At 36.5% G+C, this 11658-nt stretch overlaps 1 protein-coding gene across 1 annotated transcript; it reads right to left on the bottom strand.

Annotated features, from left to right (window-relative positions):
• Nucleotides 1-619: 619 nt before the first annotated feature.
• LOC117904668 (calnexin homolog) lies at nucleotides 620-4007 on the bottom strand. The gene is made up of 6 exons (XM_034817393.1): nucleotides 3856-4007; nucleotides 3705-3774; nucleotides 1597-2723; nucleotides 1440-1511; nucleotides 1240-1353; nucleotides 620-1114 (listed from the first exon to the last, which is right to left on the bottom strand). The coding sequence occupies exons 1-6, from the start codon at nucleotides 3949-3951 to the stop codon at nucleotides 971-973; spliced, it is 1623 nt and encodes a 540-aa protein (XP_034673284.1). The 5' UTR covers nucleotides 3952-4007; the 3' UTR covers nucleotides 620-970.
• Between the last annotated feature and the right edge of the window lie 7651 nt (nucleotides 4008-11658).

Here is an 11658-nt window from a genome sequence, read left to right as displayed (position 1 = left end):
GAAATCCTTCTAGGATATGAATTCATGCCCTTTGATTTGTCAATTGAACCTAACACTTGTATGCATGTGGTAAACTATGTTCTAAAGCATACAAGGGAAAGTTAGTTTACCACTTCAAGTGAAAGTTAGTTGTATATATTGATGCTATTTTACTATGCGTCACCAAACCACTTCAACATTTGAGACCTTAACTAACCACCCTGAAAGATCAACACTACATCATGACTGAGAAATCCTTCTAGGATATGAATTCAGCCAGGCAGGCATTCAGGTAGATAAATCTAAAGCTACCACAATTTGACATTATATCTTCCATCCAAGTTGTTTATTTGACTATAGAACTTCCCCAATACACATAGTAAGCTTATCACTGCTTGTTGAGTTTTTATCTGAGAAGGAGAAGAGCCACTTCCTGTCAAGGGCTTGAGAATAGTTTTACATCAGTTACACACCGAACGGGGTGTAGTAATGATAAAGAGTGTACATTTTCTATTCAGTAACAACTGAAATGAAGATATGGAAGCCAATTGCAGAGAATAACAATTCCACCTTAGGAGGCTGGAATTGGAAACTTCAGTTAAATCCAAAACTGGAAACAAATAACAACCAAAGGTAAAAATTCAAAATAAAATAAGTCTATGCTCCTGGATAAAAGGTACACCCTTCTGTTATCAAAGATTAAAAGATTCATAATTTAAGTTCTTCCAACTTCCAGCATAGTGACAAGGTCTTCCTTTTGTGAAACTCAAACATCTGAATTGAAAAGGCCTGGTTCAGGCGGAAAAGAACAATGATCATGGCATCAGCCTGCTGATGGGTCATTTCATTTACACTCTAATTCATGTAACATTCCAAAATAAAAGCTTAACAAAAATCACAAACAAGATGTTCAGCCAGTAAAGCCTACTATCCCAAAATTTACCAAAAGTGAGAAAATAATATCCTCTTGTCCTAATTTTTTCCTTTTAAATCAATTTTCGCGCCTCGTAGACCTCTTTCGAGGAGGAGCATTAGTATCTTCCTCCTCATTCTCTTCTTCTTTCTCTCTGCTGCTTCCTTGATCATTTGATGTCTCAGCAACTGTTGAGTTATTTGTTTGCCTGGTGATTTTCACCTGTGGTGACGCAACACATATAATAAGGACAAAGTAAACTGATATCTTCATGAGCTCCCATGGAAGCTTTGAAAGCTCAAATAAATCATCAATGGATGGTACAATGATAGAAAGTTCAAACTCACCGGCTTCTTCCCACCAAAAATGATCTTAAAGATAATAGTCAAGAAAACGATGACAATGGAGACAAGGATTCCAATCGTGAGGTTTGGTTGTTTCTCTCCCTTCTCAATTAGATCCTGTCAAATGAGCTCAGATTTCAAGATATTTTCCCAAAAACACCCACAATTTGCAGAAAAGGGGAGATGATGTCCTAATAACTTACCAAAAGCTTGGGTTTATATGCATTTAAGAAGGAAATATCCGCAATCTTGTAGAGGAGGTCAAATACCTTCTTCTGCAAGAATTAATCAAACACTTTAGATTATAAATAGAAACAATCAGATAACAAGCACAGGAAAAAAATGTGTGCCATCCATTACCTGGAAGCCTGAGAGAACATCAAAACCAGCAGCTGTATCCTCAGCTTTCTGTTTCTCTTTCTCAACTTCAAATTTTGGCTTCCATGTGGTCTCCCGATATGATTCTGCAGTCTTCTCATCACTACTTATCAAAATATTGTCAAACAATATACCATCCTGCATTGTCCAAATCTCAATGCCAATGGCAGCAACAGGCTCAATGTCAGGATGATCAAGTTCAAAATAGTCAGGGTTTGGAATCTGCTGAGGCTTCCAAATACCCTTGTAATTGGGGTTGTCAATAAGAGGGGCATGCCATTTCCCCTTGTAAGCTGGATTCCTCTTCAATGGCTTCTTCCATTCACCACAACCAGGTGCAATCTCACACTTTGGGTTATCTATCTTTGGTGCCTCCCATTCACCATCCTCCTCATCATCCCAATCTTCTGGTTTGGAGGCTTCAGGATCATCTATCTCCTCAGGTTCATCATCCAACCATCCTTCAGGTTTTACTGCTTCTTCATCTTCAATTTCCATGGGTGCATCCTCATCCCAGTCATCTGGCTTTACCGCATTGGGGTCTGGAATTTTTGGCCTCTCATCCCAATCCTCTGGTTTCTTATCATCTGGGTCAGGAATGGTCTTAGCAGGGATAATTGGAGGCTCAAAATCTTCAGATGAGAGGAAATTTGCCTTTTTCTTTTCCTCACCATCAATCAGAATTCGCACCTCATTATCAGGCTTCAAAATCGCAGTATAGACATGAGATAATTTGTCAGATGGAACAGAGGGTGGATACTTGAGATGGTGTTCAATGTATTCCCCACTCTTCGGGTTCTTATGCTTTACGATAAAGTGCACCTTGTTTGTAGACCCACATTTGTCAGGTCCAAACATGATAGAATAGGGAGATTCATTGTCAAATTCTTTGGATTTCCATGTAGCATCCTGAGGTCGAAGATATTTTAGATATGCACCACCACACTCAAGCCCATTCTGGAGCCTAGTCTCAAACTGGAGAACAGCAGTTCCATCCTTTAGACTCACTGCCTCATCAAGCTCTTTCACTATAGCATACTTCCTAGCTTTCTCACTCACAAGAAGCCCATGATCCTCATGTCCGTCACTCTTTGCATGTTTCCATACACCTAAAACCCCAGAAGCAAATTAACACAAATGTGCAAGCTCAAAAAGGAAATGAATTAAATTAAATCAGGCAAGAAAATGCTAGTGTGTGAAGGATTAAAGATGTGGAACATATCTAAAGGTTCTGAAAAGGCAGTGAACACCAAAAAATATTGTTAAAATAGAAACACATAAATAATGCCAAAACTATTGTCGAAGTAGAAAAAACTGGGACAGCGAGCATTGTCCCCAATAAACCCAATCCCTAATCATCTGGAAAAAGGTATATAGAAAAACAAACATAGATAGACACACGTGTGTGCATGCACATGTATAGAACCCAGTAGCAATCCCTGTTCGACCTGATACTGAAGTTTGGGATCTGAGCATATGAAGTCAGCCATGCAAATACTTACCATCCAAGTTAGATTTAGTTTTCAATGACATATGTCAATAGAAAAAGTAGATAGCAGATTTTAGGAAATAATCCTAATTAATATATATGTAAGAACAATCAACAAGCACGAACAATTAATACATAAAACCAAAAATCAGCACACAAGAAGAATTATTATCTAGTTTTGAGAAATAAAGGAAGAGTTATCTCTAAATTGAAATAAACAAAATTCCTTGAAAGGTTTAAGTTGCTTTTTCTCTACATTGAACTAAACTCCATGAATATATAATGTATTTAATCCGAAACATGTTTGGACGGAAATGGGTTATTATTAGAACATTACAATTAATACGTTAAACGTGCGCAAATGTGTTTTCTTATAAAACAATCATGGTCAATACCTGTTAACCGCAACTGAATGAGCTGAGTGATAAACTCAGACCCCGATATTTTTATTTTTTTTATTTTGTAATTTTAGCATCTTAGAAAAAAAATTTGAACACCGATCAGAATTCAGCAAATATATACGAAAGGAAAAAAAAATTCTAAATTTGGTGGAAGTGGAAGAGCAGATCAAAGAGGACAGAATGCATATCCATAAGCTAACCTTTATAGTCTTCTTTCTCAGAAACGATCCAACGCCCTTCAAAATCGTCGTCGAAAGACTCGTAGAAGATCTGTAAACCAAAAATAATACATAAAAACAAAAAATGAAAAATAATCATACAGAGAAGGGTTGAAAATGGTACAAATCTTACGGAATCAGAAGCGCATAGCTGAAGTGATGCGCAAGCTATTACAGCAAACACAACATATAGGGGTAGCAGAGAAACTCGTTTCCCTTCTTCTCCCATCTCTCAAACTCCCAAACCCTCAACCTACTTTTTTTCTCTCGTTTGCTCTTCTACGATTTCCAGATCGCTCCTGCTCTTCATATAACATTTTGCCCAGACCCATCGACCTGTTTCGACCAATCGGATTGCTTGCCACGTTCATTTGTCCAACCATAGTGCGCCACGTAAGCGACGTACACTTGTCCAAAGCTGCCTGGACATTTCCTAGATTGTTTTTGGATCCATCTTGACCGTCAAATGCGTACTCACTCCAGGGCTCATTCCCATCTTTGGGCTTGGGCGTACAGTTAGGCCCAACCTCCATCAAATGGTTATCCAAAAAGCCCACATTCCCACATGCCCAAAACCTCTTTGAAATGCTTCTTCTTCTTTGGGTCAGCTACTTGTTTCTCCCCTTTTGATAAGAAAATCAAGAGATTAATTACAAAATTAATTGAAATAGATTAAATATAGCCCCAGCAACATTACTAAGGAACGATCTGCAGATTCATAGCATGCTTCAAACATCAGCAGGTCTTATAATTCCAGATGGCAGATGCATGCATGCACAAAAGGCATTCCATCTTGTTTATGTTTGGTCCAGATTTCCTCATCCTAGAACGAGGAAACACGCCTACAAAATCTAACAAAGTAGAACCTCTCTTCTTATTTCTTCCACTCCAAGACAAGTGCTGAAAACCATGGTTAGTAGTTCCGTGTTTTGATTGCACCTCAATTGAAGTTTCCTTGAAATAAGAGGTCAGGAGTTCAAGGTAAACAGCAAAGAATGCCTCCTTCCGGAGACGGAGATCTGTAATGTTCTGATGCATGTTCAAACTTGGTTATTTGCGTGAGAGAGAAAAGAAATACATAGTTTCCAAAGAAATGTAGAACATATGGCTCACCTATTATGAAGTATTCATATTAATTTCCACATGTATGCAGATAACTTCACAAGGATTAGTTTCTGTTGTTCAAAACCAAATAATGCAGTCATGACAGTATCTATATCATAAACATTATTTGCAAGGAGACAAGTTTCTATGTATCCCAAACCGATTTAGGCACCTATTGAAGTAGTTCATGGAAATTGTAGTGGGGATGACCATCACTTCATCTCCCTTCTAATCTCCAATAACACTTGGTGAAGAAGAACGATTTACAGTGCTTTCCGCAGGAAAGGAAAAAAAAAACATTCTTTGATCATCGTGCAGCTGAAAATTGAAATGAATTTCACCGAACCATGCAGAAGGAGTAAGGCTTCAGTTTCCCTCGCAGGCTCCCAACGTTACCATATCTAAGCCAATAGTAGTCTGCTGGAATATTGGAAGCCTTTGAGGGAAGTTGGAGCCTTCTCCACTGACCAATTTCATCCTTACTGCGTTGTACCAAGGGAAAGCCTCCATTTGAGTTATATAGAGAGATGATAAACCTCTATTCACCTTGAAAAAATCTCATCAAATCACACCGTACAATATTCCTATCTTTTAATTTTTCTTTTTAAGTTGGGATCATGATCTTTCAAATTGCTCTATTATCTCATTCATCATGAATGATTAAAGTTCAAGGCTTTGGGCCACATAAAACCATGCTAGTATGGGTTTTCTGCTCAATGTCCACTAAGAATAGCTGAAAAGGTTGTTACTTTGATTCATTCTTGTGGGCATGCAATGTGTGCCGACTTCAAAGAACAGTAGTCTAAGACCTTTGGAGAATAAAGAATAAATATGATCTTAGATTGGACTCATTCTCTACTTCAAGGGTCAAGTGCATGTCTAATATCCTTTCCCAACCTCTGATGGGTACCAAAAATAATTTTCTAATAGAAACCACATCTCATTAAATCAACAAACAAGAAGGGAAACCAATATTGCCTACCGATATCTATTTATAGCCTGGATCCCATGGCCTCTCATATAAATTTTTATTAGATTTCCATGCCTAGTGAAGAATAAAGCTCATCTTCCCTGGAATGCATATATTATCATGATTTGGACCACACCACCGCAAAGCCCATTTCAAAAAGCTAGGCACAAGCACTTGAATCTTTCAGTAAGATTGAAATAGCTGGTCCAGTTGACACAAAATCACAGTGCTAAATATTCTGAAACCATATAACTAATATCAGTAGGTAATTAACCACTCTTGGATTTCGCTGTAGTTGACTCTGGGAGTGAAACCATAAAGAGGCTCCTCTGGAACTTTATTTTTTGTAATATGAGCAGGGCAGGAATGTGAGAATACCTAGGGATTCTTCTTTCACTGGCAACATTAAAATGGCCGTATAAAGTTGATGAAATTATTTTAGTTGAGTTTGTTGAAATCATACATGCACTTTTTAAACTGGGATGCTTTCGGTGTTATTCACATTATCAAAACCATCCTTCTATACATTCAATGATTCAAATAATATCTATTTGTTTGCAAATTCAATAACACAATCCGGCCTCCTTTCCTACAACATACCCAGATATGTCATATGCGACCTATCAGCCAGTTTACAAACCTAGTTTATTCCACCATCTGGTGAGCTCTGTAACTTTATGCATTGCTCCGTATTTGCAAAAGAAAATAGCTACAACTCAATCTGTTCAAGACATCAGTAAATATGGCAGATAGCAGAGCTGAGAAAACAAAAAAAATGTACCCTTGATGTTTCATCCGTCTGGGAATCAATGTATGTGGGCTCTGATGAAAGTATAATTGTGTTGGTGGACAAGTTCCCGTTTGTGAAGATTATGTGCCTAAGTGGGATACCAATCTGCTAATGGATTCTCAAAAACATTAGAGACAACTTTTTGACCTTTTGTATTAGGGGTTAAGTCAATATATATTCCAAATTTCTAAATCGTTTATTCCCCATAACCATGGTTAGATTGCATTACCTACATTGTGAGTCTAGGTCTTAAAAAGTTAAACTTTTAAGAAAAATGGTTATTCAACATGGTATCAAAGTCTCGTCGGACAAAAGATCATATGCTTGAACCACATTGCATATTTTATTTTCTCGATTTCTTAAGTTTAAAAAAATTGATTGTGCCACATTGCATGTGTTATTTCCTTTATTTTTTTAGTTTAAAAAGAGTGGTTGTTCAACAAGAAGCACGTCAAAGATAAGCAAAAGGTACACAAATCAAATCATAATCTGATCCCAGTATGAGACATTACCATATTTGAAGATATAAAAAATCACCTCACTTGTGAGTAAGATCCTTCACAAGAGATGATCTTTAAAACCAACCTCCTTTCTTACCTAAGTTTGAAAAGAAGTCTTCAACAACTTTTGGCAGCTTGTGGCAAAAGGTTGTAATGGCATAGAAACAAAAAAGTCTACTCCTTCACATGAATAGTGGTTATAAAAATGACATGGGCAACAAAGAGAAGGGAAGTCCTTCTCTCAGCAAAAATCCTTCTTTGTATCTAGCAAATAATGGAATAAAAATTCAGTCATGAAAAATTTGAGTTTCTTCATTGGCGCCGTCTAGGAGAAAGTCTAAGTCTTCCTTTCTTCAATCATTTTTGTCTTGTGTGATATTCCAAATAAGATTAGCTTTCAAGTTTCAAAAATATGGGATTGAAGAAACAAATATGGATCAGAATAGCACATTAAAGCCCTTTGTTTCACGTTGAGAGAGCAATTATTAAATATGATAGAGTTCTAAGGGGATATGTTTTGTCTACGATCATACTTGAAAATATTGCATCACAACTGAAGCAAGTACGGAAAGTGGAACTTGTAGGTTCTGTTAGCCCAAGGGTTCTCCTAATCATGTTTTGATGATAACAAACCATAGTTAAATTACTAATTGGTTTGAATTATAAAGAATTTCAGGTGTTAGTTTGGAAATTCATCAAATGACCTAATGGATGCAAGATCAAGACTTTTGAAAAACCTTTTAATCATAGGAAACATATGTAAGATGAATGCATGAGTGCACTTAGAATTTACATATCATTTCATGTATCTTTGAAAAACTCGGTTTATGCTTTAAAGTTACATTTTCATCAAAATCCGAGTTCTATCAAATGAACCTTAGACAAAAAGTTTCAAAATTGCCTAAGTGCTAGAAGCAAAAAGACCATAAAAAGATAGGTTTTTGGACAAAAAATGGTGAACCGGTCGAGACATTGGCTAAATCGGCTCAACTAACTAGGGTACCCATCAATCGGTTACCCCTTCCTAGTCGAGGTCCGGTCGAGAGATGAAAAAACACTCTGTCTTCCAATAGCCTTTTTTTCCCGGTCGAGGGATTTGCCTTCCTAATCGAGGTTCGATCAAGAGTAGCGGTCACCTACCAAACATTAAATGCTCCAACGGCTAGTGAACCGATCGACCCCCAGCTCGACCGGTCGATGCTATTTTTTGGTTTTTTTTTGCTCTCGAGGTTAGAAACCTATAAATCGAGAGTTCCACTTTATTTATGAGTAAGAGAACACCTGCATTTATTTGTTTACCTACTTGTTCTTGTCATAAAAGCTCTCATTCTTTTCTTGGTGCATCAAATCTTCATTTTCATATTCTTTAGTGCACCCTTGTGATTCATCATAGTCTTTGAGTTGTATTTGAGTCATTGTTGAGCGAGGTTGAGAGATTCATATTTGTTAATTGAGTGTTAAAGTCTTCAAGAGAGTAGAAACTTGAAGAGATTGTGTATAAGCCCATTGGAGTTGGAATCCAAGTGTAAAAAGTGATTAGAAGTTTGGTTGAAGCTTCAAGTATAGGTGGAACCCTCACTTGGTTAGGAGCTTGAGGAGAGTGAATGTAAGTAAGTAAGTGTCGAACCACTATAAATCTGAGTTTGCTTTCTATATCCTTATCTATTTATATTTGTGCTTCTTGTGCTTAATTTTATTGTGTTAAAAAGAATGTTTTTAAAATTCCAATTCAACCCCCCCCCCTTTCCCTCCTTCTTAGGTGTTTTTATCCTTTTAGATTAGCCCTTTATTTTCTTAGGTTCAATAGCTACCACACACTGGAAGGTGGTCAAAGACCTAGTTGCGAGCCTAAAGTACAAAAAACTAGATGACCTTCGTCTTGGGCATCTAGAGGTACCTCATTCTCCAAAACCAACAAAGCAACCTAATTTGCACCTATCGACCAACATACTTGTCCTCATAATTGACAACTAAACCTTTATCAAAACAACTACCCAAGGCATGTTGCATCTTGCTCAACCTACTTGAGAGTTTGTCTAACCTCGATCTTGTCTCCTTAACATGAGTAAAAATGTCTTACCATTTCTTTCAAGCAAAACATGCTCATAGTTTTATGCTCAATCGAAGGCACTTGTACGAAATTAAGAGGCTATGAAAGTCACCAATAGCATAAGGTGGGCAAACATACTTCAAAACACTTCGGGTGTTCATAAGAGGTCACTTAACTTACCCAACCTTAGCAATAAGTCATCAGAAAGCATACGAATGTTCTTGATGTCAACTCACTATGCATTGGCTAAATGGAAGGAAATTGTGTCACCTAAGCAAGTGATCAGTTGAAGTCTAAATAAGTCTTCTCTAATAATACACCTATTTTATTATCTCTAGCTTATTTATTTTATTATGCAAAGGAAAACGGTGAAAAATCGACATCTTACAAGTTAGGAAAACCTTCCAACTAAAAACTTAAGGCCAAGTTAGTCTCGAAATAAAGACTCTTACTCATAAACTAGCAAAAAATAAACATGGTAAGTTGATATTTGGTAGTCCTTATCACCTACAAATAGGATAATAAAAGAGAAAGACACTCAAACCTAGTCAACAAACATCAAACCTAACAAAGGTGTACAAATCTCTAAAGAGTTGTATCATCACCAACCAAGCCCTTGATAGCCAAGGATGAAAATATCAATAATCACGGATATGTCGATACTTCGATTTTACAGATATATAAAATATATCAGAAAAATATTGACGGATATTTTGATACAAAATATCGATGAGCCAAAAATTAATTAAAATTCATAAAAATGTAATAAAAAAAACTCTTAAAAATAAAATTAAAAATATAATAGACATTTTAAAGTTATATTATTGATAAAATTAACGCATACATAATATAATTTATAACATTCAACAACAATGTTTATAACTTAAAAATATATTATATATATATATATATATATCTAATTTGGATATTGTGGACCCCGCATTTCGGCTCAATGCGTTTCCCACTCGATGGCGAGCTCGATTTTTATTTGAAAATTTGATTTTTATTGATTATTTGAAAATGACTTGGAGTCGCCACTTATTTTTGTTTTATTTTTAAAGGGTAAACAAAATAAGAAAGAAAAACCCTAAGTGTGACTCATTATTTTGGAAAAGGCGGTTTGTGAAAACCGGATCGGGTTTGTGGGTCAGATTACTTATCGGGAAGGTACGGTAAAGACCGTAGCACCCCTCTAAGTCTCTAAAGTCGGGTCTTCACTAATGAGATAAAGCAAACATGACAACCAATGAGAAAGTCAATGAATACTCGAATCGATCATGCACATATGAGTATCAAAATATGCATAGAGAATAACCAAAGTGGAAGTGGATGCATACTTGATCAGCAAACAGCAACGCGCTATCACAAAATGAGGTTAGTGCATAGTAATGAACATAAAGTATATCACTCATATCACCCAACCAGATAAAAAAGTACCAATATCATGCATGGTATTATTTCAAATTCACTTTTATTTTGATGAAAATTTATTTGATGTGGGCCCCCACCAAAGCCCAATTATTTTTGCATGAATTAATTCCATAAATTCCATTATTCGGAATTACAAAATTAAATCTTTGCTTATTTTAAAACATTTTTAGAAAACAAAGAAAATTCAAAAGTGGCTTGCCGGAAAGAAAATGGCAACCAAATTTTATTGAAAATGGGATTTTGAGTCCTAAAAACTCTAAGGATGAAAGCTTTGGAGACTTGAAGTTATTTAGAAACCGGAATTTAGGAAATTATTTACAAAATGAAGTTTGGGAATATCTTTTTCAAAATCAAAGAGGATTGGAGAAAATGGAAGATGACACGTGGCCCTTGGGTTACATGCATGAGGTGGCCATGCAAAACAGGTCCTGCTTGTGGGTCCAGTGCACACAGTAAGCCAGCAGAGGAAGGACTATAGGAAAGTAAATAATCTGAAGCTCACAATGGAAATGTCAACACACATATATTGATCTATTTAGCAAACCTTTATACAGACGTTTACAAACCTATCTAAGGAATTTGTACAGCTAAGGAAATATCGTGTACAACGGTTACAGATTTGCTTTACTAAAAATAAAACAATTACATCAATTTCAGGCCATGATACTCGGCTTGATGATTGCTGCAAATCACTTCCAGATTTGTTGTTGAGGCTTGATGATTGTTGATTGCTGCAAATCACTTCCAGATTTAAATCTTATTCTTGTCTTGTGTCACTTTCCTTAATACGCCCCCGCAAAATTGAGCTTCCATCGGCAAGACCAATTTTGGCTCTTAGACATTCTGTGCGTTCCCGGGACAGTGGCTTAGTTAGTAGATCAGCCAATTGATCTTGAGTATGAACATAACTCACTTTAAGTGCACCTTTCTGAACTTGATCACGCACAAAATGAAGATCAATTTGAATATGTTTCATTCTTGAATGTTGGACCGGATTGAAGCTGAGATGAGTTGCTCCAAGATTATCACATAGAAGAGAAGGTGGCAGCTTTAATGAAAAACCCAATTCTTGAAGAAGGGCAAGTAACCAC

Source organism: Vitis riparia, chromosome 17 (genome assembly GCF_004353265.1).
Source record: "Vitis riparia cultivar Riparia Gloire de Montpellier isolate 1030 chromosome 17, EGFV_Vit.rip_1.0, whole genome shotgun sequence".
Taxonomy (NCBI): Eukaryota; Viridiplantae; Streptophyta; class Magnoliopsida; order Vitales; family Vitaceae; genus Vitis; species Vitis riparia.
This window is presented reverse-complemented; position numbering and strand designations above follow the sequence as displayed.